Here is a 27,835-nt window from a genome sequence, read left to right on the forward strand (position 1 = left end):
TGTGTCTTTACATTTAAAGTGCATTTCTTATAGGCAGCCTGTAGTTGGGTCTTGCTTTCTTGCTGAGCCTGACAGTCTGTATTATAGTTGAGGTTCTTAGACAAGTGTCATTTATAATGTGATTATTGATATAGTTATGTTTGTCTGGTAGCTGTTTGATTGCTATGGGTCTCAACTGTTCTTTGTTCCCCTTCTTTTCCTGCTTTCTTTTAGATTAGTCAACTGTTTTTTATGATTCAATTTTATGTATATTTTTGGGTTTATTAGTGATAACTGTTTTGCTATCTTAGTGTTTAGGATTTTTAGTATATAACTTTAACTTATCACAGTTCACCTTCAGTAATATTATACATCATAGATGGTATAAAAAATGACAATGATACATTTTCATTTTTTTCTGTCCCAGACACTTCCTTCCTGAATCTGTGGGATTATGGTTTGTATTAAGGTTAGAATATTTTTGGCCATTTTTTCTTTATTTTTTTTCTGTCTCTTCTTTTTTATTTGGGGAGTTATCTATTAGCTGCCTGAAAGTTTCTTGCAGTTTATCGTGTCAAATTTAGGAATTTTTCCCTTGTTATCTCTAATTTGTGTTTATTTCCATGCACTATAGTTTTTACTTCTGACAATGTAATTTGCGTCTCTACAAGTATGGTTTTTTTTTTTTTAGAAAAACCTTCCCTGCCTCCACTTATTGTCTTGAGTTTTATTTGGAGTACAGAGATTTACTTATAATCTTTCCATTCTTGCTTTTAGATTTGGGGTAATTCCTCACTCCTGAGGCAAGACCTTTCTGAATATTCATTGTCCTGTGAAGTATGTGGTATTTTGGCCTGGCTCATGGGAATGGACCCTCTTCCAGTCATTGTGTGAACCCCAGACATAGTTTCTGCTAATTTTCTTTAACTGTTTTTTTTTTTTAATTTTATTTTCCATTGTTCTTAGGAAGTTTCCTAGCACACAAGCACTTTTCATTACTCCACTAAATACCCAAGAGGGGATCTCTGCACATCTCCAGGATTTGTTTCCTGTACTGCTTTTTTCTCTCCAGTTTTCTGTCCTGTGATCTCTATCTGCTTTGGTTTTAGTAGCCTCTCAGCTTCATCACCCCAGCTCTATGTCAGATTTTCTCCCTTTGTCGTGGCCTCAAACCTCTGTCAAAACTCTGTCAAAAGAGCTGGGACATTTGTAAGGCCTGCTATGTTTGTTTTCTGTCTTTGAGTGATCACCTACCATCTTCATTGCCTGAAGTCCACTGTGTTGAAAATCATTGTTTAATGTATTTTGTCTGTTTTGTTTTTTATTCATTCAGATAAGATGGAAAATCAGTATCTGTTACTCCATCAGAGCTAGTGACAGATTGCAGCAGAGCTTCAGCACAGCACATGCTGCAAACTGGCCAGAGTGCTTTGCTTTCCTCTTTGCTTAACTGCTTCTTTCTCATCCTTCATTTCTCAGTGTAGCATCTCTTCCTCAGGGAAATCTTCCCTGGGTGAAGTATAGATCAAATTATCTTATGCAATCATGTAACTATGGTTTTTTTGTTTTTTTTTTACAGGACCTATCTGAGTTTATAACTGTCACCTTTTTATCTTGGTTCTTCACTATACTTTAAGCTAAAACAATAGCAGAGGTATTGTCTTATCTGCAGAGCTTACTATAATATCTTCAACCTTATAGGCACTCGATATGTACATATTTGTTCAATGTATGAATGAATACATGTTAAAAATGCACAGTCCTTTATAACCAAAAATCTACTCATGTATTTTCTCTCTACTTTGTTTTTTCCCGGTTACAGATTGTGTTCACCTATTGAAAATTAAAAATACATTTTGTTTATGTAAAAGATCAATAGAACTTAAAGATAATCACTGTGAGCAACTTAGAGTAAAAATTCAAAAAATGAAAAATAAGGCTAGTGTACTACGAAAGAGACTATCTGAAAAAGAAAAAATAAAATCACAGTTAGAGCATGAAACACTTGAATTGGAAAAAGAACTCTGCAGTTTGAGGTATGACCTAGTTTTAAATAAATGTTTGAACTATTTGTTTTATATTAAAGACGTATAAGGAGAAGTTTTGTAATGGCGAACTTTCCTTCTAGGATTTAACAGGGAAGAAAGCTTCTTAATCTTATGGAGTGTGAAATTATTGGATATAATATCACAAGTTCTTAATTGTGACTACTTCTCTAATAATTAAATGCATATTCTTTTAAATCATAGTTTTAATGGCTGTATAGAATTTTACCCTTTGGAAATCTCATTATTTAATTGATGAATTGAATTTTAGGTTTTAAAAAGTTTTTGTAATAATGCTACAAGGAACATCTTTATATACACATAGTTTTCTACATTTCTAATTATTTACTTTGGATAAATTCTTCTGGTTAAAGTAGAGAAACTATTTTATATCTGTTTTAGATCTTTGATCAATATTTCTAAATTGTCCTGAAGAATGTTCATATTAATTTATAATTCAACCAACAGAGTACAAAACAGATATTTTTCTTTACCCAGAATAATTATTTTAAAAATTATCAGTCGGGTACAGTGGCTCACGCCTCTAATCCCAGCACTTTGGTAGGCCGAGGTGGGCAGATCATGAGGTCAGGAGTTCGAGACCAGTCTGCCCAATGTAGTGAAATGCTATCTCTACTAAAAATACAAAAAATTAGCCAGGTGTGGTGGTTGCACCGGTAATCCCAGCTACTCAGGAGGCTGAGGCAGGAGAACCACGTGAACCTGGGAGGCAGAGGTTGCAGTGAGCCGAGATTGCACCATTGCACTCCAGCCCAGCCACAGTACGAGACTCCCTCTCAAAAAAAAAAAAAAAAAAAAAAAAAAATTATCCAGTTTTATTCTTAATATGCAGGGAATAAAAAGTAAAATGGAAAGTGATTACTGATTAGCTCATTCAACATCTCTCTCTCTGCTATGTAGATAAAATTAATTCAGTTTTATGCTGAAGACATGTATTATTCTTTATTGTTTAATTAAATATTAGATCTTGTGTTCTTCCAAAACCGATTTTAAAATTGGTTATAAAATACATACTAATCAACAGGATAGACTGAAAGTGTTACCCAAAAAACAGTCTTAAGAAGTGCAGGGTAACATATTACATTCTTAACGTAGTCTTGGATTACAGTAATCTGCTGATATATGTTTCATAAAGACATCCAAAATGCTATCTTACAATGTAAATTATGTTTAGGGATACTTGCAATGAATATTTCATGAAGATGAAAATGTATTTCTGGTGAATGTATCAACTTGTTTATAAAAAGTAACTTTATGTTAATTAACTCTAAATGATTCATCCTAATTGAGGAGTAATTACTGTGTGAAGAAAAGATAATTTTTATCTTGTAACTTTACTGAATAATTTTCAACATCCTTTTTCATAATATTTGCTAGAGTTACTAGTAACAGAAACTTATGCAGGATGTTCTTTTATCAATACATTTCAACTTATACTTGCCCTTTGGATGAGATTGAGGTGAGAAATTAAAAACATGAGAACTAGAAAGAAAAATAGTATTTAAGAACATAGAAACTTTATTAGGATAATAAACTAATGTATGAATGTTTTATTTTCTAATATCAACAAAGAGAGTCAAACTCTATAAGATATTTGAAGAGATTTATTCTGAGCCAAATATGAGTGACCGTGACCCCCGACACAGCCATCAGGAGGTCCTGAGAACCTGTGCCCAAGGTGGTCGGGGCGCAGCTTGGTTTTATACATTTTAGAGAGGCATGAGACAGCAATCAAATACATTTAAGAAATACATTGGTTTGGTTCAGAAAGGCAGGCCAACTCAAAGTTGGGGCTTCCAGGCTATAGGTAAATTTAAACATTTTCTGCTTGACAATTGGTTGAGTTTATTTGAAGACCTGGGATTAATGGAAAGAAATGTTCAGGTTAAGATAAATGATTGTGGGGACCAAGTTTTATTGTGCAGAGGAATCTCTCAGCAGACTTCAGAGAGAGCAGGTTGTAAAATGTTTCTTATGGGACCCAAAAGGGTGCCTGGCTCTTAGCTGATTATTCCCTGGATCTGCATAGAAAGGAAGGAAAACAAAGGGGAAAGGGGGTTCTCTATAGAATGTGGATTTTTCCCACAAGAGACTTTGCAGGGCAATTTCAAGGCATGGCAAGGATATATATTTTGGATTAAATATTTTCTTCCTTGTCTCATAATGTTATGCCAGAGTCAGATTGAAAAGCAAGTCACAATATACAGGGTCAAATAAAACCCATCTGATGAGAATCCATGGTTTGTAGGGCATGACTCCCTGGACCCCTTAGGTAGGAATTTGGGCAAGATCAAAAATTAGATCTTAGTCCTCACTGATAAGATAAATTCTAAGATAAGTATATTTACAGATTTGCCATACAGCAAGAAAAAAAGAAAAGAAGAAATGTTGAAGAGTTGTACCAAAAAGTTAGGGAAAAGTTAAGAATAACAGAAGAGCAATATAGGATAGAAGCTGATGTGACAAAACAAATTAAACTGGCTCTCAAATCAGCGGAGGTGGAATTGAAGACAGGAGGAAATCATTCAAATCAGGTAAATTAATGTTTGGTAAAACTTCATATTTCTACTCTTATTAATATGACTTATAATATCTCTTTCATTTAACATATATTATTTAGGCCTGAACAATCCCCAAATTTTATTTCATCTTAAAAATGAATCATGGCATTTATAGCTATAATTATTTATAATAAATCTTGAAATATTTTATTTTAGTTCAAAGGCCTTTTGAAAACAATGCTATTCTATAATATATACTTAATGATATTGCAAGTATTTTGTTCCTAGTGACATAGTCCAGCATATTTTCCCCTATTTCATGTTAATTATATTTCAAATGTTATGGAAAAGAAATGAAAGTTACCACAATAGCAAATAATCTCATGATTTTCTCAGAAGAGCTTTATAAATTTAATTTTCTTGACTTTTGGTGTCTTGAAATAAAAGATTATTTTTGTATGTATATATCTACCTCGCAGAAGTTACTGATTTGGTGGAAGAGCACTAGGAGTAGAGTCAGAAAAGCTGGGAAAAATCCTGCAGCTTGCTTATATTTTTAACCTTTTGCTATAGAATTATAACTAAATGAGTTCATTGATTTGTGCGTGTAAAAGTGCTTAGTACAATGCCTAGACTTATCATTTATCAATAAATGTCATTCTTAAAACTGACCATAACAATATTAGAAAAATAGAATATCTATACAATATTTTAGAAAAGGGAAACTTAAAGAATTTGGAAAATGTCATTCATCTGTCCAAATATCTGCCAAGCTAAGGCTCTCGCTATAGGGGGAGGTGGAGTTTAGATGTTAGAGTGTAAACCCAATTTTTTTAATGTGGTCATAGTTATTAATTCTTTATGCCTTGCAATTTGTTGTAATTCAGTAAAAGCCGTTTTTAATCCTGAAATTTAAAAAAATTATCTAGTGGTTTCTTTTTTGCTCTCATGGATTCACTGTCTTCAAATAAACTTTTGAACTTTGGGGAATTTATGCTGTATGAGGTTTGAGGTTTTGACTCAACTTCTTTTTTCCCAGTTAGATATCCAGTTATGGCAACCTCTCATTGTATAAATGTACAGGTTATTATTTAATTTCAGAAGCAATCACAATATGTTATCCTATTGGATACTAGTTATAAGTTTTCTTTGTTTTACTTAGATTTCTGAAACTGATGAAAAAGAAGAAGACCTGCTGCATGAAAACCGCTTGATGCAAGATGAAATTGCCAGGCTCAGGCTGGAAATAGACACAATAAAAAACCAAAACCTGGAAAAGAAACACTTAAAATACTTTGAAAATGTGAAAAGAAAGCATGAAGACCTTCAAAAGGCTCTAAAACGGAATGGGGAAACATTAGCAAAAACGATAACCTGTTATAGTGGACAGCTTGCTGCTCTGACGGATGAAAACACAGCGCTCCGTTCCAAACTGGAGAAGCAAAGAGAGAGCAGGCAAAGACTGGAAACAGAAATGCAATCATACCGCTGTAGACTGAATGCTGCTCTATGTGATCATGAGCAAAGTCACTCATCAGAAAGAGACCAAGAGCTTGCGTTCCAGGGCACAGTAGATAAATGGTGTCATTTACAGGAAAATTTGAATTCTCGTGTTCTGATTCTTTCTCAGCAACTTTCTAAAGCTGGGAGTAAGTCCAGAGTCCTAGAAACTGAGCTCCATTACACAAGAGAGGCTCTGAAAGAAAAGGCTTTGGTTTTTGAACACGTGCAAAGTGAGCTAAAGCAAAAACAGAGTCAAATGAAGGACATTGAAAAAATGTACAAAAGTGGATACAATACCATGGAAAACTGCATAGAAAAGCAGGAAAGATTTTGTCAACTAAAGAAACAAAATATGTTGCTTCAACAGCAACTGGATGATGCTCGCAACAAAGCTGACAATCAAGAAAAAGCAATACTGAATATTCAAGCCAGATGTGATGCTAGAGTACAAAACCTTCAAGCTGAGTGCAGAAAGCGCCGTCTTTTACTAGAAGAAGAGAATAAAAGGTTGGTCAATGAATTGAATCACTCGAAAGAAAAAGAACGCCAATATGAAAAAGAGAAAGCAGAAAGAGAAGTAAGTATCAAGAAAAATTAGTATTTTTCAAACTTCCTGAAGTAAGATTTAAAGTAATATTTGGTTACAGCTGAATGTCGGATCTAGTTGAAAATAAAAAAGGATACATATGATAAATATATCTGCTATATTAGCTTAGAAACATTCCTTGTTTCCAGCAAGTCAAAGTTAGAACTGAGAGATGCTTTCCTCTGATTAAAGTCAATGTGTCACTTATAAAATTTTGTTATGTTAATATAGACGAATATTAATAATGTAGTCTTATACTGCTGAAATAATAATTTGAATGTATTTATGTTGCAACATCTTAAGACCATGATAAATCAGATATATGGAAATGCTCATCACTAAAATGGTATTTTGAAATTGATTCAATTAAGTGGGGTACTTTGACAGTGAATTTCAGGTTTCCTAGATGAACTGAAGTGTATTCCCTATTTCATAATTATTCTTCTTCAGTAGCTTTAAATATGTCTTAGTTGGTAAAATTTTGTTTCTCTTCATGTCAATTTGACTTAAATCTGAAACTATTTCAATCTCAAATTATGTATAGATATGATCATTCTATTCTTTAAAGGCATCTAATTTTACTTATATTATAATATGGGGAAAATGCAGTAAATTTTAGCCAAATCATGTGTGATTTAATCTTCCCACTGGCATTTATAATTTACTTTCAGTTTTTAAATAAAAAATTTGCCCATAATTTTTATTTCAAGTCTCAATTACTATCGTTTGGGTATAACTTTGTCCAGGACAAAGAGAGGCATAGCTATCTGTGATTTATTAGTTTGACACTGGATCCCCATTTTCAGACTAAGGAGGATTTCAGACTAACAAGGAGTGGCAGGATTCACGTAGAGTAGGAATGGAGTGAGTAGGGAGGAGAGATACAGCAGCTGAGTCAGGGCGGGAGGTGGAGGGCAGGTTACTTAGAGCATCTAAGGCCACTGGAATTTTACTTTTCTTCTGAGATAGACATCTATTGGAAGGATTTAAGCAGATGATTTAATGTGAGGAACTCTGAGGTTGATTTGAGTTTCTAATAAAAAAAAGAGGGAAATCATTCCACAATGTATAATTTACTACCATCAGTCTCACCCACATACTCATTTCTTTTTGAGACTTCAGAAGGTTTTTAAGCATTGCAGATTCATCAAGGGAGGCTGAATATGTTGTGTGAATAACAATACCAGTTTGGCAGGAAGATAACACCTTCTGTATCCTTAACGAGATTCAGTAATACACAGGAATGTGTACCCATGAGGAAAAGAAGGTGAATTGGTCTGTGTGGTGATATTTTTCAAAGTGTATGCTTTAGAGTTAAATATTATTAATGGTTTAATAATAAGGTGATTTGTAAAATCAGTAACAAAAATAACATCTTATCAGGTAGCTGTGAGACAGCTTCAACAAAAACGAGACGATGTCTTAAACAAACAATCAGCAACAAAAGCTTTGCTGGATGCTTCATCACGTCACTGCATCTATTTAGAAAATGAGATGCAGGATTCAAGGAAGAAATTAGACCAGATGAGAAATCAAGTATGTATGAAACTTTGCACACCAACAACTGTTAATGTGTAGCTACTTAACTAATAAAGTGTTTTTGGGTACTAATTTTAGTGGATGGCTTTCTTTTGTATTTTTATTATAATTAATTGTATTAAAATTTTATAGTAGATGGCTTTCTTTTGTATTTTCCTTATTATTAATTTTATTAAGATTTTGTTATAACACACCTATATCTTAATCTCTGGCTTTCATTCTGCCATTTTTTATACGTATATTTTTTTCTTAAATATTTAACCTTAGGAAAGTTGAGAATTATGCATCATTTCTCACAGAAGTTGAGAGAGTTTTTTTTCCTGTTAAACAGTCTATTTTTAATGATTTCGCTATTGGCATGGTGAGGCAAGCCAGATTAATTCAGAGGATAATGTCTAATGGAATGTTTCAGAAAATTATCTTATTTTTAGTCTCTACTTTTCTGAATGTATAAAGAACCTGTGTATACTTATTTCATAGATTTCAGGTTAACTTGTTCAGAAAGGCCATTTTACTGAATAAATTTTTATTTCAATGAAAATCCTTACTCTCTTTGTATTGGGCTCAGAGAGCACACTCTCTCTCTATATGAATATGGACAGTTAGCATTTGCCAACATGTATCTATTTTCTCTTATTTGTAGAAAAAGCTAAACTAAAAAGGGGTTATAGAAGGTCAGCAAAGGATGGGTTTGAGATGTTTGGGTTGGTTAAGTGGGCATTTAGACAACAGGGCTTCTCCTTTGGCATGTTTAATGGACATCTTTGCAGTTTAAGATGACACTTTTCAATTACTTCTCTCCTAATGATGACCTGAGTCCTGCTATTCAATGGGAGAGTCAATAAGATCCTGTAGGATCTTATTTGGAACTGACTTTGTCGATTTTAATTTTGTTCCTGCTTGTTTTTAAATGTTCTTGTTGTTTCCCTAGAAAGGAAAGATGGCGCTTAGTTTTAAATATTTTAAAATGTGCAAGTTGCTTTGCTATAGTAAAACTAAATGCATACATACAAAAAATAAAATCATAGTTGATGTGGTAGTGTTTGGAATTCAAAATATAAATGCTTAGCATGAGGTAATCCTTTATCTTTCCACATTTTACCAGTTTGTAAGTTTGAGTATTTAACTGATAAAATGTAATTCAAAAGCAAGAAGAATGTTGTGTTTTAGTCCTAGAGCAGGGGTCTAGGACTTTTCTGTAAAGGGCCAGATAGTATTATTTAAGGCTTTGTGAGCCATAAGATCCTTGTTGCAATAACTCAGCCCTGCAGTTATAGCACAAAAGTAGTCATGAACAATATGCAGATTGAAGGGGTGTAGCAGCGTCCCACTAAAATTAATTACAAAAAACAGGTAATGGGATGATTTCTCCTAGATTATGACCTTTTTTAAATAAAAAAATTGTGATAGTCTAAAATATTTTATATATATTTTGTTGATTCATTCATCTACTGATGGACATTTAGGTCATTTCCAAGTGTAATTTTTTTTAATTCTTTGTTTTAGTTTCAAGAAATACAGGATCAACTTACAGCTACCATAAGATGTACTAAGGAGATGGAAGGCGATGCACAAAAGTAAAATTTGAAGCAGCACACAAAATAACTTGAGTATTTATAAAGCAAAAGAGCACTTTAGTATGAAAATTGTATCAGTTATGATAATAAGCATGTCTTTGTGAAGCCAAAAATTTTCATTTGTAAGCTATATTGAAATACAACATTTTTCTACATTATTCCTAAATTTTGCATATTATCAGCAAAACACAGGTAGAAAAATGACACAGTAGCCCAATCATCTACTTTTGTGATTGCTAAGAATTTGTGTAATTATACCTTCAGAAGTTTGTTTAGAATTTACATGATTTAAAAAAATTACGTGTGAGAGTAATTATTTTAAAATGCACATTTTAGGCTTGAAGTAGAAAATGCCATGATGAGAAAAATGATTAAAACACAGGATGACCAAATTGAGCAGCTTGCAAAAATCCTGCAGCGTTCAAGTTTGGTAAGCTGATCTCTTAATTTCTGTCATACTGAAAAGGAATTTTATTTTTCCAGTAGGACGGGTTAAATATCCCTTGTCCAAAATGCTTGGGACCAAAAGTAGATTTTTTTCAGATTTTGGAATATTTGTATATACCTAATGAAATGTCTTGGGGATGGTACCTGAGTCAAAACATGAAATTCATTTATGTTTCATATACAGCTTATGCACATAGCCTGAACGTAATTCTCTACAATGTTTTACAGTAATTATTTGCAGGTAACAAAGTTTTTACTGTTTTCACCAGAGCCTGTCACATGAGGTCAGGTGTGGAACATTGCAGTTGTGGTGTCATGTCCGTGCTCAAAAAGTTTCAGATTGTAGAGCATTTTGGATTTCAGATTTTTAGATTAGGGATGATCAATCTACAGTACAGATGCTCCTTGACTTACAGTGGGTTTACATGATAATGTCTCTTGTTTGACTGAAACATTATAAGTAATATTTGATTTATTTCAGATGCTGCAGGTGTTCAAGAGCTAGATGAAGGTATGTTGCCAAAATTTATGAATTAAATTCAAATCGTTGATTTCTGAAATAAACTCTAAGTAGTGAACGGTATTCCTCTCAATTGCTTGGTTAATAAATGCTACATTAAATATTTTTTCTTACACACATCTAGTGAAAGATGTGGAAACATAAACATTCGTCGTGAAGGGTATACTTATGCTTTGTTAATTCATCATGTTCCATAGCTTTAAAAAAATCGCAAGAAGTCTGTGTATCCCTTTTTTTCTGGCCCTACACTTTTCTTCTGCCACCCCTATAAAAGTGTCAGCCTGCACACTGAAACTGTTCTCAGAAAACAAAGGCATCATCAGCTTGTCAAGGTTAAGGCAGTGATTTAAGGCTAACAGCCCCCACACTCATGTGACAAGAATTAGTTAAGCAATTACACGTCACAAGCAGTCACTTGACCAGTGACATTTTAAATCTCTAGTCATTGACTTTGTCATTGGTTTACCTTTGCCCCGGGGAAAAGTTGAAAATTCCTTAGCATGGAATCAAAACTCTCACATCAGTGTGGTTCTTGTCAAGTTATTCAGTCTTAACTTTTGCCACTTACCATACTCAGCACCTTTGTTCTAGCATCCAGCCAAACTAGACTACATGGAGCTCCACAGTGATCATCTTCACCTCCAGCTCTTTGCATTTACTTCTTCCCTCTATCCTACATATGTTTTCCTTCCCCTTCAGATATCAACCTATGAATTGCCTCTACCAAAAAGCCTACAATATTGACACAAACCTGGGCTAGTATCCCTTCTATGTCTTCCAATAAGTGCTGTCTTATGCCTGTCATTGTATGTATGACTCTGTATGGGAATTGCCTGTTTGTTTTTTCAGATCATAGCATACAGTTCTTGAGGGGTGGACAGTATCATCTTTATCTTGTAATTCCAGTGCTTGTCCTAGTACCTTAGCACATGGCTGCTGAATACGTGAATGAAGAGTGAGAAACCAGAAGCTCTGATACTTAACTGCCATGACAATGAATTCAGTGTGCAACTATGGCAAATTATATTTAATAGTAATTGCATATTGTACATATTTTTCATTCATATTAACACTGATAAAGTTTTCAACATATACTGACTTTCTCTTAGTTAACTGTGAAATCATTTAGATAAAGAATATAATTATTTTTCATTCTAACTTCTGAATTTAAATCTGAATCCTCTATAGCAGGGGTCCCCAATCCCCAGGCCACAGACAGGTCCATGACCTGTTAGGAACCAGGCTGCACAGCAGGAGGTGAGTGGCAGGCAAGCGAGTGAAGCTTCATCTGTATTTCCAGCCACTCCCCGTTGCTCACATTATCACCTGAGCTCTGCCTCCTGTCAGATCAGCAAAGGCATTAGATTCTCACAGGAGTGAAAATCCTATTGTGAATTGCACGTTCAAGGGATCTAGGTTGCATGCTCCTTATGAGACTCTAATGACTGATGATATGTCGTTGTCTCCTATCTCTTCACGACGGGACCATCTAGTTACAGAAAAACAAGCTCAGGACTGCCATTGATTCTACATTATGATGAGTTGTGTAATTATTTCATTATGTATTACAGTGTAGTAATAATAGGAATAAAGTGCACAATAGATGTAATGCGCTTGAATCATCATCCTGAAACCATCCCCCAAACCACCATCTGTGGAAAAGTTATCTTTCACAAAACTGGTGCCTGGTGCCAAAAAGGCTGGGGACTGCTGCTCTATAGCTTCTGCACTAGAAGCTACTAATGAGTAAAATCTAAATCAATAACTAGCTTTAAAAGCATAACAAGAATATGTGCTGGCTGGCTGCAGTGGCTCATGCCTGTATTCTCAGCACTTTGGGAGGCCAGTGCGGGTGGATCACTTGAGGTCAGGAGTTCAAGACCAGCCTGGCCAATATGGGGAAATCCTGTCTCTACTAAAAATACAAAAATTAGCTGGGTGTGGTGGTGCATGCCTGTAGTCTCAGCTACCCAGGAGGCTGAGGTGGGAGAATCACTTGAACCCGGGAGGCAGAGGTTTCAGTGAGCCAAGATCGTGCCACTGCACTCCAGCCTGAGTGACAGAGTGACTCCATCTCAAATGCAAAACAAAACAGAAAGAATATGTGCTGACAAAAAAAATCTAAAAAATAATAAAATTGTATTACTAGGCTGTTAACATGATATTTTGTTTCCCATTAAATGTGTGACATGCAAAAATATTTATTCAATGAAAATATTTTTGTATCTTTTATGTCTGATGAAAATTTATATCATGTTTTAAATGATGTTTCTTGGCCTCTTTAACTTTTTATTTTTTTATTATTTTTTTTTTTGAGACGCAGTCTGGCTCTGTCGCCCAGGCTGGAGTGCAGTGGTGAGATATTGGCTCACTGCAAGCTCTGCCTTCTGGGTTCATGCAGTTCTCCTGCCTCAGCCCCTCAAGTAGCTGGGACTACAGGCGCCTGGCTAGTTTTTTTTTTTTTTTTTTTTTTGTATTTTTAGTAGAGATGGGGTTTCTCCCTGTCAGCCAGGATGGTCTCCATCTCCTGACCTTGTGATCTGCCCGCCTCGGCCACCCAAAGTGCTGGGATTACAGGCGTGAGCCACTGTGCCGAGCCTGAAAATCTTATTACCTAAATAACTTCCCACTCCACTCACACCCACGATCTTTCTATAATCCACATTCTCTCCTGAGACAAGAGCTTGGGAAGTTCCGTGTTGCTGAGGGAACTTTATATTGTTCAGGAATTCTTTAATAAGGCTTTACACAGTTGGGGAAACCAGGGAAAAGCAGGTTTGTCACTGCTTTGCTGAGGGGCACTGACTCACATGCCTTGGAAGAATTTAGTAAACCTCCAATAGATGGCCTAAGATACTAACAGGGGCCGTCTCTTTGAGCTACACAGTTATTTATAAATGAAAGTATAATCTAGAACTTACATGTCAAAGTCTTCCACTACAAAGATGGCAAATATTTGGCTAAAACTGCAATGTTTGTCCCAGTTGACAAAACTCTAATCAAGTCCCTGCCCTTCTCATTCTGTTTTTCCCTTTTAAACTTTTTTTTATATTTTAATATTTCATTTGACAAATGCATATTTCCTCTTTATACCATGCTTCCACTTGTCACTCTGATACATACCTTCAATGACCAGACACAGGATTGTGGAGTTTGTTGTGGACACTCATCCCGTGAATAGGGAGACTCAGATAACCTGAACAGAAGGTTCTAGAAAAGAAAGGAAACTTTCTTTTCCTTCCATACAGAGCTTCCCCCCATTATTTCAGTGTACACAAACCAACATCAGTTCTTTAACACAAAAATAAAAATACTCAAGATCAAGCAATTGTGAGGGGAATCATCTTTCCAGAAGTCAATTCTTCTAGCGGCTACCTTCAGCATATACTACATGAATGAAAAGAAGTTGGTCAAATGAGTAAAACTTTCCCACCTCATTCCATTTCTATCTACCCATTGACAACACCTTCAGTCTTCTCACAAATATTGAGTAGAAACACTGCCAACTCTTCACCTTTATCTGGCTCATTCCCAGAGCCAGGGGAAGATGTGACTTATTTGGTGGATGGGAAATCTTATCCATTGGTCCCATCAAATCCGTTGGTCCACGTTTGCCTATTAGTAAGGCAAACTTACTCAGTGATCAATGAGTACATCTAGTCTCTCTTTCTCCTCTGGATTCTGAACAGGAGGAGTGGAAGGCAGGTGCAGACCCTCCCTACGCTGGGTGGGTAACTGACTGTTCTTCAGATGAACTTTTTTTTGTTCAGGTTCTAAAGTCAAGGCTGGGGGATATATTAGAAGTCTTTTTTGGTCAACATTAAGCCATAGTTTCTAAATCAGCTTTGTGAGGAATAATGAGGAATAATGTATTTGGATATTGATCTGACCTCTTGTTTTTATTTCTAAGTTGGTTTGGCACTGGAAAGGGAGAGGTTTGTTATCAGTCCACACCCCTAATGCCCTGACATCCATGAATCTGTTTTAGTGGAATCCAGATCTCTAAAAAGAGATATAAAATATTTGTTCCTATCCAACTGTGATTACTATATTTCCAACTATGTTGCTGTCTGTAAGTAGAGTCTGCATACATGTTTCTGGTTCATATATGCCTAGGGTTCCAGAGCATTACATTTCCATCAAAATGTAAATCCCAAGAATGCCAGAGAGGGTCAGGCAGAGGATAGAACAGACAGCAATTTTCAGATACTGCAGTAGGAAGGTGGATCCACCTCTTGGCTGGTACTTGTAACCATGAAGTGTGGGAAAGTAATGACCAGATTGAGTAAATGACCAGAAATTCAAAACTAAGCCATAACAAATTTGTCTATTTCTGCTTTTGCTGACTGCTATCAGGGTTACATCAAAAACAGTATTGCTGAGACCAGTGTTGTGGAGCTTTAACTCTATGTTTTCTTCTAGTAATTTTACAGTTCAGGCCTTCTATTTAAATCTTCATTTGGAATTGATATTAGTATGTGGTGTAAGTCAAGGGACTAACTTTGTTTTTCCTGTGGATATTCAGTTTTCTCAACACCATTTGTAGAACAGACTATCCTTTAGCCATCGTATGTCCTTGGCACCTTTGTCAAAAATAAGTTGACTGTGTGTGGGTTTATTTCTGGGTTTTCCATTTTGTTTAGCCAATTTGTCCGTTTGTATGCCACTACCATGCTATTTGGATTGCAATTGTTTTACAATATGTAATAAAATTAGGTAGCATGCTGTCTCTAGCTTTGTTCGTTTTGCTCAAGATTATTTTGTCTATTTTAGGTCTGTTCAATACAAATGTCAAGATTTTTTTTCCATTTCTGTAAAAGAATGGCATTGGAATTTTGATAGTGATTGCATCAAATATGTTGTTTTTGGTATGTTGTTCATTTTCACAATATTAATTCATCCCATCCACAAGCATGAATTTTTGTTTTCATTTACTTGTGTTTTAAGATTTTTGTTCATTGGTGTTTTATAGTTTTTCATATACAGGACTTTTAATTTTTTGCTTACATTTACACCTAAGTATTTAATTTGTGTTGCTATCATACTTGGGATTTTTTTTTTTTAATTTCTTCAGGTAGTCTGTTATTTGTATACAGAAACACTTCTGATCTTTGTTAGATTATTTTGTATCCTGAAACCTTATTGAATTCATGCATCAGTTCTAACAGTTTTTGGTGGAATATTTAGGGTTTTCTGTATACAGGATCATGTTGTCTGCAATTAGAGATAATTTCACTTATTTTTTTTCTGAGTAGGATGCTTTTCTTTTCTTTTTTTATCTAATTATTCTGCCCAGGAATTCCACTGTTATGAAGAAAAGAAGTGGTGAGAGTGGTCATCATTGTCTTGTCCCTGAATATGGAGGAAAAGCTTTCAACTTTTTACTGTTGAGAATAATGTTAGCTAAGAGCTTGTCATGCATGGTTCTTTTTTTGTGTTGAGATACATTTTCTCTACACTTAATTTGTTGAGAGCTTTCATTATGAAAGAGTTTTAAATTTTGTCATGTGCTTTTTCTGCATTTATTGAGAGAATCATATGATTTTTGTCTTTGACTTTGTTCATGCATTTTATCACATGTATTCATATGCATATGTTGAAACCAACTTGCATCCAAAGGATAAATCCCACTTGATCATGGTGAATGATTCCATTCATATATTCTTAAATTTGGTTGCTAATATTTTGTTGAAGAATTTTTCATCAGGGCTTGTTACTGACATTGGCCTAGTATTTTCATCTCTTGTAGTGTCCTTGTCTGTCTTTGGTATCAGAATGATGGTAGCCTCATAAAATGAGTTTGGAAGTATTTCCTCTTTAACTTTTTTGAAAGAGTTTAAGAGTAATTAGTATTAGTTTTTAAAGGTTTGTCAGAATTTAGCAGTGAAGCCTTCCGGTCCTATGCTTTTCTTTCATGGGAGGCTTTTAATTTCTGCTTCAGGCTGGGCTTGGTAATCCTAGCAGTTTGGGAGGCTGAGGCGGGTGGATTGCCTGAGGTCTGGGGTTCGAGACCAGCCTGGCCAACATAGTGAAACCCCGTCTCTACTAAAAATACAAAAATACTAAATCTACAAAAAATACAAAAAATCAGATGGGTGTGGTGGTGGGCACCTGTAATCCCAGCCACTTGGGAGGCTGAGGTAGGAGAATTGCTTGAACCTGGGAGGCGGAGGCTGCAGTTAGCCGAGATTGTGCCATTGCACTCCACCCTGGGCAACAAAAGCGAAACTCTGCTTCAAAAAAAAAAAAATTCTGCTTCAATTTCCTTATTATTTATTAGTCCATTCAGATTTTCTGTTTCTTCTTGATTCAGTCTTAGTAAGTTGTATATTTGTGGAAATGTTTTTATTTCTTCTATGTTATCCAAGTTGTTGGCATACAAATATTCATTATATGAACAATTGTAATCCTTTGTATTTTAGAGTTAAAAGTTGTAATTTCTCCTATTTCATTTCTAATCTTATTTGTTGGAATAGTCCTTTTTCTAGTTAGTCTAGATACGGATTGGTTGATTTTGTTTATCGCCTTAAAAAAAGTTCAGTATTAATTCTTTCCATTGGGTTTCTCATATCTATTTTATTTATTTCCACTTTAATCTTTGCTATTTTCTTATTTCTGCTAATTCTTGGCTTTGTTTGTCATCTAGTTCATTGAGGTATAATGATTGATTTAGGTACATTCTGCAAGTTTTGGTGTGTTGTGTTTTCATTTTTGTGTGTCTTAAAATATGTTTTTTTATTTTTTTCTGTAACTCATGAGCCTTTTATGAATATGTTAAATTTTGCCATTTTATGTATTTTTCAAGATTTCTTCTGTGACTGATTTCTAGCTTTATGCCCTTGGGATGCAAAAATTTCCTTTCTATAATTCAATTCTCTAATATTTGTTAAGATCTGTTTTGTGGCCTAACATATGATATATACCGGAGAATGTTCCACCCACATTTCAGAAGAACATGTACACTTCTGCTGTTGGATAGGATGTTCTGGGTATATCTGTTAGATCCAGTTGCTCCAAAGTGTAATTCAAATCTAATGTTTCTTAGTTTATTATCTTTCTAAATGATCTTTCTATGGTTGAAATTGGGGTATTGAGGTCTCCTACTATTATAGTATTGCAGTATATTTTTCTCATCAGATTATTTAATAATTGCTTTATGAATTTAGGCCTTGTGACCTTGAGTGCATATATATTTACAAGTATTATGTCTTCATGATGAATTAACTCCTTTATCAGTGTTATGCAGTGAACCCTATCTCTTTTATAGGTTTTGACTTAGTTTATTTCTTTTAATAATAAGTATAGCTCCCCGTGCTCTATTTTAGTTTCCATTTGCATGGAATATCTTTTTTCATCTTTTCAATTTCAGCCTGTATATGTCTTGACTAGTAAAGTGAGTCTCTTGTAGGCAGCACATGATTGAATCTTGTTTTTTATTCTATCCATTGAGATGCTCTATGTCCTTTTATTTGACAATGTAATGCACTTACTATCAAGGTAATTATTTATAGGGAAGGACTTGCTACTGCCACTTTGTAATTTTTTTTCTGATTGTTTTATAAGTTCTTTGTTCCCATTTTCTCTCTTGCTGAACTCTTTTATAGCTTGATGGCTTTCTGTGGTGGCATGCTTTAAAATTTTGGATAAATTGCAAAATAAACTTTTTTATTTTGTGCAGTTATGATAGGTTTTGTTTTGTGGTTATCATGAAACTTACATAAAATATCATATTCTTATAACAAACTACTCTAACAACTTCTGATAACAACTTCTCTTTAATTGCATCCAAAAGTCTACATTTTCATTCTCTCTCCCATACAATTGTACAATTGCATGTCAAAATTTACACTTTTATTTCATATTTATATACCTTAACAATTTATTGTATCTACAGTTATTTTCAACAGCTTTGTCTGCTAACCCTACTAGTAGGGATAAAATTGCTTTACAAACCACCCTTAGAATATTAAAGCATTTTGAGCATAACTGTGTATTACAGATAGCATTGAAGCTTTTTACTTTTATATGTTTTTTTCTTACTATTTAGGCGTTTATTTCAATGTAAGGCTCTTCCTTTAGTAATTCTCATCAATCAAGGATATTGATTATAAACTTTTTAAGGTTTTTTCTTTGTATAGAAAGGTTTTTATATGTCCCTCTCCCTCATTTCTACAGGACAGCTTTGCTAGGCACAGCATTTTTTTTTTTCAAGATGGAGTCTTGCTCTGCCACCCAGGTTGGAGTGCAGTGGTGTGATCTCACCTCCCAGGTTCAAGCTTGCTCACTGCAATCTCCGCCTGCCAGGTTCAAGCAATTCACCTGCCTCAGCCTCCCAAGTAGTTGGGATTACAGGCCCATGCCACCATGCCCATCTAATTTTTGTATTTTTAGTAGAGATGGGGTTTCATCATGTTGGCCAGGCTGGTCTTGAACTCCTGACCTCCTGATCCACCTGCCTCAGCCTCCCAAAGTGCTGGGATTACAGGTATGAGCCACTTCACCTGGCCAGGCACAGTATTGTTGATTGGCATTTTTGTTTGTTTGCTTGCTTGTTTGCTTTAGCATTTTGAATACATCATCCCTCTCTCTTGTGGACTGTAGGGTTTTCTGCAGAGAAATCCACTGAAAGCCATATTGAAGCTCCCTTGAATGTGATGTATTTCTTGTTTTTTTTGCTGTTTTCAGTACTCTTTGTTTTTCATTTTTAATAACTTCATTGTGATGTGTGTTGATAAACTCCTCTTGGATTGAAATGGATTCATGACCTCTGCAGTTTTCGTGCCTCAATGTTGTCATCATTCTTCATGTTTGGGAAATTTTTAGTCATTATTTCATTAAATATGCTTTCTAGGCCTTTTTCTTTTTCTTCTCCTTCAGAAACTGATATTATATGAAAGTTGGGTTGTTTGATTGAGTCCCATAATTGCCATATGCATTTATTATTCTTTTTTGTTGTTGTTGTTTTTCCCCTGATGGAATCATTTCAAATGTTTTTTCTTTAAGCTCACTGATTTTTTTTTTCTGCTAATAAAATCAGCTGCTGAAGCATTGTATTAAATTTTTAGTTTGTTGTATTCTCTATATCTAGAATTTCTATTTGTTTTTTGTTATCATATCTATTTCTACTTCAGAACTATCATTCTGTTAATGAATTGTTTCCCAAATTTATTTTAGTATGTTATCCATATTTTCTTGTACAGGCGTACTTCAGGGATATTGCAGGTGTGGTTCCAGGCAACCACAATGTAACAAGAACTTGAATTTTTGGTTTTACACTGCATATAAAAGTTGTTTATACTATACCATAGTCTATGAAGTGTGCAATAGCCTTGTGTCTACAATTACATACTTTAAAAACTACTTTATTGCTAAAAATGTAAATGATCATCTGAGCCTTCAGTTAATTTTTATTTTTGCTGATAAAGAGTCTTTCCTCTGTGTTGATGGCTGCTGAATGATTAAGGTGGTGGTTGCTGCAGATCGAGGTGGCTGTGGCAATTTCTTAAAATGAGACAACAGTAAAGTTTGCTGCATCAATTGATTCCTTGGGTGAAAGATTTATATGTAGTGTGCCATGCTGTTTGATAGCATTTTACCTCACAGTAAAACACCTTTCAAAATGAGAGTCGATCCTATCTAATGCTGCCACTGCTTTATCAACTCAGTTTGTATAATAAGATAGTTTTTTTTGTTTGTTTGTCATTTCAACAGTGTTTACGGTATCTTCACAAGGAATAGATTCCATCTCAGATGGATGGCTATAAGAAACAACTTTTAGTACATTCGAGTTTGATCATGAAACTGCAGAAATTCAGTCACAGGCTCAGGCTCCCATTTTACTTTTAGTTCTCTCGCTAGTTCCACCACACTCACAGTTACTTTCTCCACTGAAGTCTTGAAACCCTCTAAGCTATCTATGAGGGCTGAAATCAACTTCTTCCAAACTTCATATTTTGACCTCCTCCAAGGAATCACAAATATCTTTAATTTCATCTAGAATAGTGATTTATTTCTTAAAAAATCCAGATGATTTTTAATTTGCCTTGTGCAGATACACAGAAGAATCATTGTCTATGGCAGCTATAGGCTTACAAAATGTATTCTTAAATAACAAAATGTCCTTGATCCATGGGCTTCAGAATGAATGTTGTGTTAGCAGGCATGAAAACAACATTAATCTATTTGTACAACTCCATCAGAGCTCTTGGGTTATGAGTGCATTGTCAATGAGCAGTAATATTTTAAAAGATATATATATATATATATACACACACACATATATATATACATACACACGCACACACAAACACACACGTGTTTTCTGGACAATAGGTCTCAACAGTGTGCTTAAGATATTTGGTAAACCATACTGTAAACAGATGTGTTTTCATCCAGGCTTTGTTGTTTCATTTATAGAGAATAGGTAGCATAGGTTTAGAAGAACTTAAAAATGTAGCAGAATGGTAAATGAGTATTGCCTTTAATGTTTTAATGTAACCAGCTGCATTAGCCAGTACATAGAGAGTCAGCCTGTCCTCTGAAGATTAGAAGCCAGGCATTGACTTCTCCTCTATCGCTGTGAAAGTTTTAGGTATCCTCTTCTTCCAATGTAATGCTGTTTTGTCTACATTGAAAATCTGTTATTTAGCATAACCGCCCTCATCAATGATCTTAGCTAGATCTTCTGGATAATTTGCTGCAGCTTCTCTATCAGCACTGGCTGCTTCACCTTGCACTTTTATGTTATGAAGATTCTTTTCTTAAACCTCATGAACCAACCTCTGCTAGCTTTAAACTTGTCTCCTGCAGCCTCCTCACCTGTCTCAGACTTCATAGAATTAAAGAATGTCAGGGCTTAGCTCTGGATTCCACTTTGGCTTAATGAAATGTCGCGGCTCATTTGATTTTCTATCCAGACCACTAAAACTTTCTTCACATCAGCAATAATACCATTGTACTTATCATTTGTGCATTCACTGGAGTAGCCTGTTTAATTTCCTTTAAGAACTTTTTTTTTTTTTGCCTTCACAGCTTAGTTTACTGTTTAATGTAAGTTGCCTAGCTTTCAGCCTATCTGAGCTTTCAACATGCTTTCTCACTCTATTAATCATTTCTAGCTTTGTATTTAAATACTGGCATCATGGGGGCTAATGTGGCATACAAAGTATAATTCATCTGGCAGATGGAACCATAGTTTGACACTACCAGTCTTATGTCGGGTTCAACCCAGTAATAAATCCAAGCCTACCCATTCTTCCCAGAAGGAGCTTGATTATGCATCAAATTCCATAACCTCTATAGTTAGTGCCCAAGGAACTGTTTTCTTAACAACTTTGCTCTGTGAGTCGACAGGATTTTGTATTTTTGAATGTATTTAGACCATAGAAGACAAAGAAGGAAGCATACAATGGGCCCACATTCAGAAGCTATCTCCTCAGGATCAGAGGCTGCATCCAGAGTGTGCACATGTGTGTTTGTCACAGATCCTCTACCAAGCTTAATGGAGAGTGGGAGATGAATGTCCATACTAATCTTCATCATGTAGCTAGAAAGAACTGAAACACTCATCCAGCCTTCTAGCTTTTTAGCTACATCTGGATTGTCTGGCTCCTACCTTAACCAGTTTCTGGTTACTGACAAGGCGTGGCACATCCTAAGTTCCAGGGAGCCACCAAAAAGAGTCAACACTATAGCACACAAGGATTTGAGAGGTACCTGAAGATCTCTGGCTGGAAAGTTTGGTGAGATCCTTTTCCTACATGAGGCCAGTCTTATCAAATGCACAGGAGCCAACAGAGAGAGTCGAGGAAAAATGAAGAAACAGGGAAATATATTCAAAGTAAGAAAACAAGATAAATCTCCAGCACCCGAGTGAAGTGAAGATATGTAATTTATCTGACAGAGATTTCCAAATAATGGTCACAACAATAATCACTGAGGTCAAGATAGCTTTGCAAGAACAAGCTGAGAACTTCAAGAAAAGGAAAAATGTTATACAATAATGTCAAACAAATCATAGATCTAAAGTGTACTGTAACTGAACTGAAAAAATTTAATAGAGGTGTCCATTAATAGAATCTATCAGTGAACTTTAAGACTGGTCACTGGAAATTATCTAATCTGAGGATCAGAAAAAAAGATAATGCAAATGGAGTGAAGACAACTTTAGAGAGTTATGGGACACCATCAAGCAGGAGCACTTACGCATTATTGGCACGCCTGAAGAAGAAGTAAGGAAGAAAGGAACAGAAAAATGTTTAAAGGAATAATGACAGAGAATTTATCAAGCATGGGGAAGAAAACAGAAAGCCTGATCCAGAAAGCCCAAAGGAAACCAAATAAGGTGAATCCAGGGACTCACAACAAGATACACTATAATCAAATCGTCCAAAGTTAAAGACAAAAAGAGAGTGATATTGTTTGCAAATTTGTACCCTCCAAATATTGTGTCGAGATTTGATCCCCAACGTTGGAGGTGGGACCTAGTGGGAGGTGTTTGGGTCATGGTGGTTGATCTCTTCTGAATAGCTTTTTGCCCTCTTTTCACTAATGAGTGAGTTCTCACTGCATTACATGAAAGATGGTTGTTTAAAACAGTGTGGCACCTCTCCCCTCTCTTCCTACCTCTCTAGCCATGTGTGACATACCTGTTGTCTCTTCACCTTTAGCCACAAGTAAAAGCCTTCTGGGTCCCTGACCAGATGCTGCACAGGTGCCACTGCCATGCTTCTTCTACAGCCTGCAAAACTGTGAGCCAAACAAACCTCTGTTCCTTATAAATTACCTAGTCTCAGCTATGTTTTTATAGCAACACAAAAATTTGTGTTTTTCCGTGTTGCTCTTTTCTGTGTTATTCTGTGTTTCTAACACAGAAATTGGTACCAAGGAGTGGGGTTTTGCTATAAAAATACCTGATAATGCAGAATTTGCTTTGGAACTGGGTGATAGGCAAAGAAGACAGGAAGATGAGGAAACTTGTGGAACTTATTAGACCTTGGTTAAGTGGTCGACCAAAATGATAATAGAAATATGAACAGTGAAGGCCATGCTGTTGAGGTACATAGAATACAACTTTCAAGAAGTGGCTGCACCATTTTGCATTCCCACAAGCAATGAATGAAGTTTCCTCTTGCTCCACATCCTTGCCAGCATTCGATGTTGTCAGTGGTTCTAGATTTTGGTTATTCTAATCCGTGTGCAGTGGCATCTCATGGTTGCATTTCTCTGAGGAAATATTATGTGCAGCCTCATTACATATGCTTATTTTCCATTTGTATAATTTACTTGGTGAGGTACTTGTTAAGGTCTTTAGCTCATGTCTTTTACTGCTCAGCTTTAAGAATACTAATATGTTTTGAATAATAGTTCTTAATCGGATATGTTTTGGCAAATTGTTTTTTCCATCTGTGGTTTCTCTTTTCTTTCAGTGTCTTTAATGGTGTAAAAATGTTACATTTTCATCAAGTCCAGCTTACCAGTTCTTTCTTCTATTGACTTCAACTTTGGCATTTTTTCTAAAGGTCATCATTAAACTCAAGATAATCTATATTTCCTTCTATATTATCTTCTATACATTTTATAGTTTTTTGTATATTTATGTTGCTGAGCCATTTTGAGTTAATTTCGGTGGGGGTGTAAGGTCTGTGATTTATTTTTTTTGCATGTGGATATCCAGGTATTCCAGCAGCCCTTCCTGAGAAAACTGTTTCATCATCATAATGCCTTTACCATTTTGTCAAAAATTAATCGAATGTATTAATGTGTTTCTATTTGTGAACTCTCTATCTCATTTTATCCATTTGTTCTTTCACTAATACTACACTGTCTCCATTACTGTAGCTTTACAGTAAGTCTTGAAATTGAGTAGCGTCTGTCCTCCAAGTTTGTTCTTCTCCTTCAATATGGTATTAGCTATTCAAGGTCTTTTGCCTCTCCATATAAACATTTTCATTTAGATTGGAATTGCATTGAATCTATACATTGGAAAGAACTGACATCTTAATAGCATTGAATCTACTTATGAATATGGTACATATCTCTTGTTGTGTCATTCTTCTTTGCTTTCTTTCATCAGATATGGACATTTCTGGAATTACAGAGCCCCCTCTACATTGAGCACAAGACAGTGACGAATCCACATTCTTCAGCCAGAAAGTCACCTCTGAGAGCCAAATGTCTGACTATAGACAGGAGAGTCAAAGAATGATAACAACATCTCAGGAAAATTGAGAAAATAATCAGCAACTGTATGTGGATAACCCTTTCAAATTTCTCCAGGGCACCTGTCATTTCAGCCAATACTTGCCAGCTTGTGCCAAGGACGCTGGAGCTCCCTGGGATGAGTTTCCCAGGGGAGGAGCTGTCGGCCGTCTTTACTGCTTGGGCGACACAGCCATTCCAGCCTGTGGGCTTTGGACAGTGCAAACTGATGGGGTAGAAGGGATCCCTAGCATAGCACAGCTGCTCTACTCTACCAACATGTGCTCAGATTCTCTCTCTCTCTTTTTTTTTTTTGAGAAGGAGTCTTGCTCTGTCACCCAGGCTGGAGTGCAATGGCGTGATCTTGGCTTACTGCACCCTTCACATTCCAGGTTCAAGCAATTCTTCTGCCTCAACCACCCAAGTAGCTGGGACTACAGGTGCCCATCAGCACTCACAGTGAATTTTTTTATTTTTAGTAGAGATGGGGTTTCACCATGTTGGCCAGGCTGGTCTGGAACCCCTGACCTCAAGTGATCCTCCCTGCTGGGCCTCCCGAAGTATTGGGATTACAGGCATAAGCCACCGTGACCGGCCCCAGACAGATTCTTTAAGGGGATTCCCAATCTGTTCATCCCAACCAGGGCCTCCAGCTACCCCACCGGTGTCTGGGGCTGACAGAAATTTGAATTCTCCCTGGGAGGGAGTTCCGGAGTTCCCACCCAGTGGGAGTCCTTCCAACTGGGGCCTGGGGGAGAGGGTGGGGCCAGCTTTGGAGAGTCCAAAACGACTGGGGGTGGAAGGGATTCCCCAGCACATCACAACTGCTCTACCAAATAGTGGCCAGGCAGGTTCTTTCAGCAGATCCCTGATTCTTTCCTCCTCACTGGGTGGGACCTCCCACCTGCGGCCTCCACCACCCCACCGGTGTTCTCAAGATGACAGAGATTTACATTCACCCTGGGAAGGAGTTGTCGAGGTCCTGCCCAGTAAGGAGGAATGGATCAGGAACCTGGTAAAAGAATCTGCCTTCTAAGATTTTGTAGAGTAGCTGTGCTGTGCTGATAGATCCCTTCTGCCCCTGGTAGGTATGGATTCTCCAAAGCCCACGGGCTGTAACGACTAAGTTGCACAAACAGCAAAGATGGCTCCTTGCTCCTGCGCATGGGAACTCATTCCAGGAATTCAAATCTCTGTCAGCCTGAGAACACCGGTGTGGGTGGCTGGAGGCCCCAGCTGAAAGGACCCTCATTGGGCTGGACCTCCAGGCCTCCATGCCAGGGAGAACTCAAATCTCTGTCAGCCCCAGAACACTGGCGGGGGTGGCTGGAGGCCCCAGTTGGGAGGCCCCTCACTGGGCCAGACCCCCAGACCTCCATGCCAGGGAGAATTCAAATCTCTGTCAGCCCCAGAACACTAGCGGGGGTGGCTGGAAGCCCTGATTGGGAGGTCCCTCACTGGGTCAGACCCTGACACCTCCATGCCAGAGAGAATTCAAGTCTCTGTCAGCCCCAGAACACTGGCGGGGGTGGCTGGAGGCCCCGGTTGGGAGGTCCCTCACTGGAAGGGACCCCAAGAACTGCATCCCAAAGATAATTCAAATATCTGTCAGCCCCAGAACACGGGCGAGGGTGGCTGGAAGCCTTGGTAGGGAGGTCCTTCACTGAGCAGGACCTCGAGACCTCCATATCAGGGGGAATTCAAATCTCTGTCAGCCCCAGAACACTGGCGGGGGTGGCTGGAGGCCCCGGTTGGGAGGTCCCTCACTGAATGGAACCTCAAGACCTCCCTCCCAAAGAGAATTCAAATCTCTGTCAGCCTGAGAACACCAGCGGGGGTGGCTGGAGGTCCCTGTTGGGAGGTCCCTCACTGGGCGGGACCTCGAGGCCTCCATACCAGGGAGAATTCTAATCTCTGTCAGCCCCAGAACACTGGTGGGGGTGGCTGGAGGCCCCGGTTGGGAGGTCCCTCACTGGGCGGGACCTCCAGACCTCCATGCCAGGGAGAATTCAAATCTCTGCCAGCCCGAGAATACTGGTGGGGGTGGCTGGAGGCCCTGGTTGGGAGGTCCCGCCCAGTGAGAAGGAATGGATCACAGACCTTCTTAAAGACCCAGTGCGGCCACATTTTGGTAGAACACCTTGCTATGCCAACCCCGCCAGTGTTCTCAGGATGACAGATTTGGATTCTCCCTGGCATGGAGGTCTTGAGGTCCTGCCAAGAGAAGGACCTCCCAACCGAGGCCTCCATCCACCCCTGCCAGTGTTCTGGAGCTGACAGAGATTTCAGTTCTCCCTGGCATGGAGGTCTCAGGATGTTGCCCAGTGAGGGACCTCCCAACTGGGGCCTCCAGTCACCCCCGCCAGTGTTCTGGGGCTGACAGAGATCTGAATTCTCCCTGGCATGTAGCTCTCAAGGCCCTGCCCAATGAGGGTCCTTTTAGCTGGGGTCTCCAGCAAACCCCACCGGTGTTCTCAGGCTGGCAGAGATTTGAGTTCTCCCTGGCATGGAGGTCTCAGGATCTTGCCCAGTGAGGGACCTCCCAACTGGGTCCTCCAGCCACCCCCGCCAGTGTTCTGGGGCTGACAGAGATCTGAATTCTCCCTGGCACGTAGTTCTCAAGGTCCTGCCCAATGAGGGTCCTTTTAGCTGGGGTCTCCAACCAACCCTACCGGTCTTCTCAGGCTGGCAGAGATTTGAGTTCTCCCTGGCATGGAGGTCTCAGGATCTTGCCCAGTGAGGGACCTCCCAACTGGGGCCTCCAGCCATCCCCGCCAGTGTTCTGGGGCTGACAGAGATTTGAATTCTCTCTGGCATGGAGGTCTCGGGGTCTGGCCCAGTGAGGGGCCTCCCAACTGGGGCCTCCAGCCATCCCCACCAGTGTTCTGGGGCTGACAGAGATTTGAATTCTCTCTGGC

General features: G+C 37.5%; 1 protein-coding gene across 1 annotated transcript in view; it reads left to right on the forward strand.

Annotated features, from left to right (window-relative positions):
* The window catches only part of ANKRD36C (ankyrin repeat domain 36C), a 162,792-nt gene extending 136,577 nt beyond the window's left edge, over positions 1–26,215 (forward strand). The window contains exons 78-85 of the mRNA XM_063649065.1: positions 1,802–2,015; positions 4,396–4,579; positions 5,709–6,626; positions 8,019–8,171; positions 9,681–9,751; positions 10,088–10,181; positions 10,680–10,709; positions 24,793–26,215. Of these exons, the coding sequence (XP_063505135.1) occupies positions 1,802–2,015; positions 4,396–4,579; positions 5,709–6,626; positions 8,019–8,171; positions 9,681–9,751; positions 10,088–10,181; positions 10,680–10,703 (1,658 nt within the window). The 3' untranslated portion in view covers positions 10,704–10,709; positions 24,793–26,215. The remainder of the gene's footprint in view (positions 1–1,801; positions 2,016–4,395; positions 4,580–5,708; positions 6,627–8,018; positions 8,172–9,680; positions 9,752–10,087; positions 10,182–10,679; positions 10,710–24,792) is intronic.
* The last annotated feature ends 1,620 nt before the right edge of the window (positions 26,216–27,835 follow it).

Source organism: Pongo pygmaeus, chromosome 12, assembly GCF_028885625.2.
Source record: "Pongo pygmaeus isolate AG05252 chromosome 12, NHGRI_mPonPyg2-v2.0_pri, whole genome shotgun sequence".
Lineage (NCBI taxonomy): Eukaryota > Metazoa > Chordata > Mammalia > Primates > Hominidae > Pongo > Pongo pygmaeus.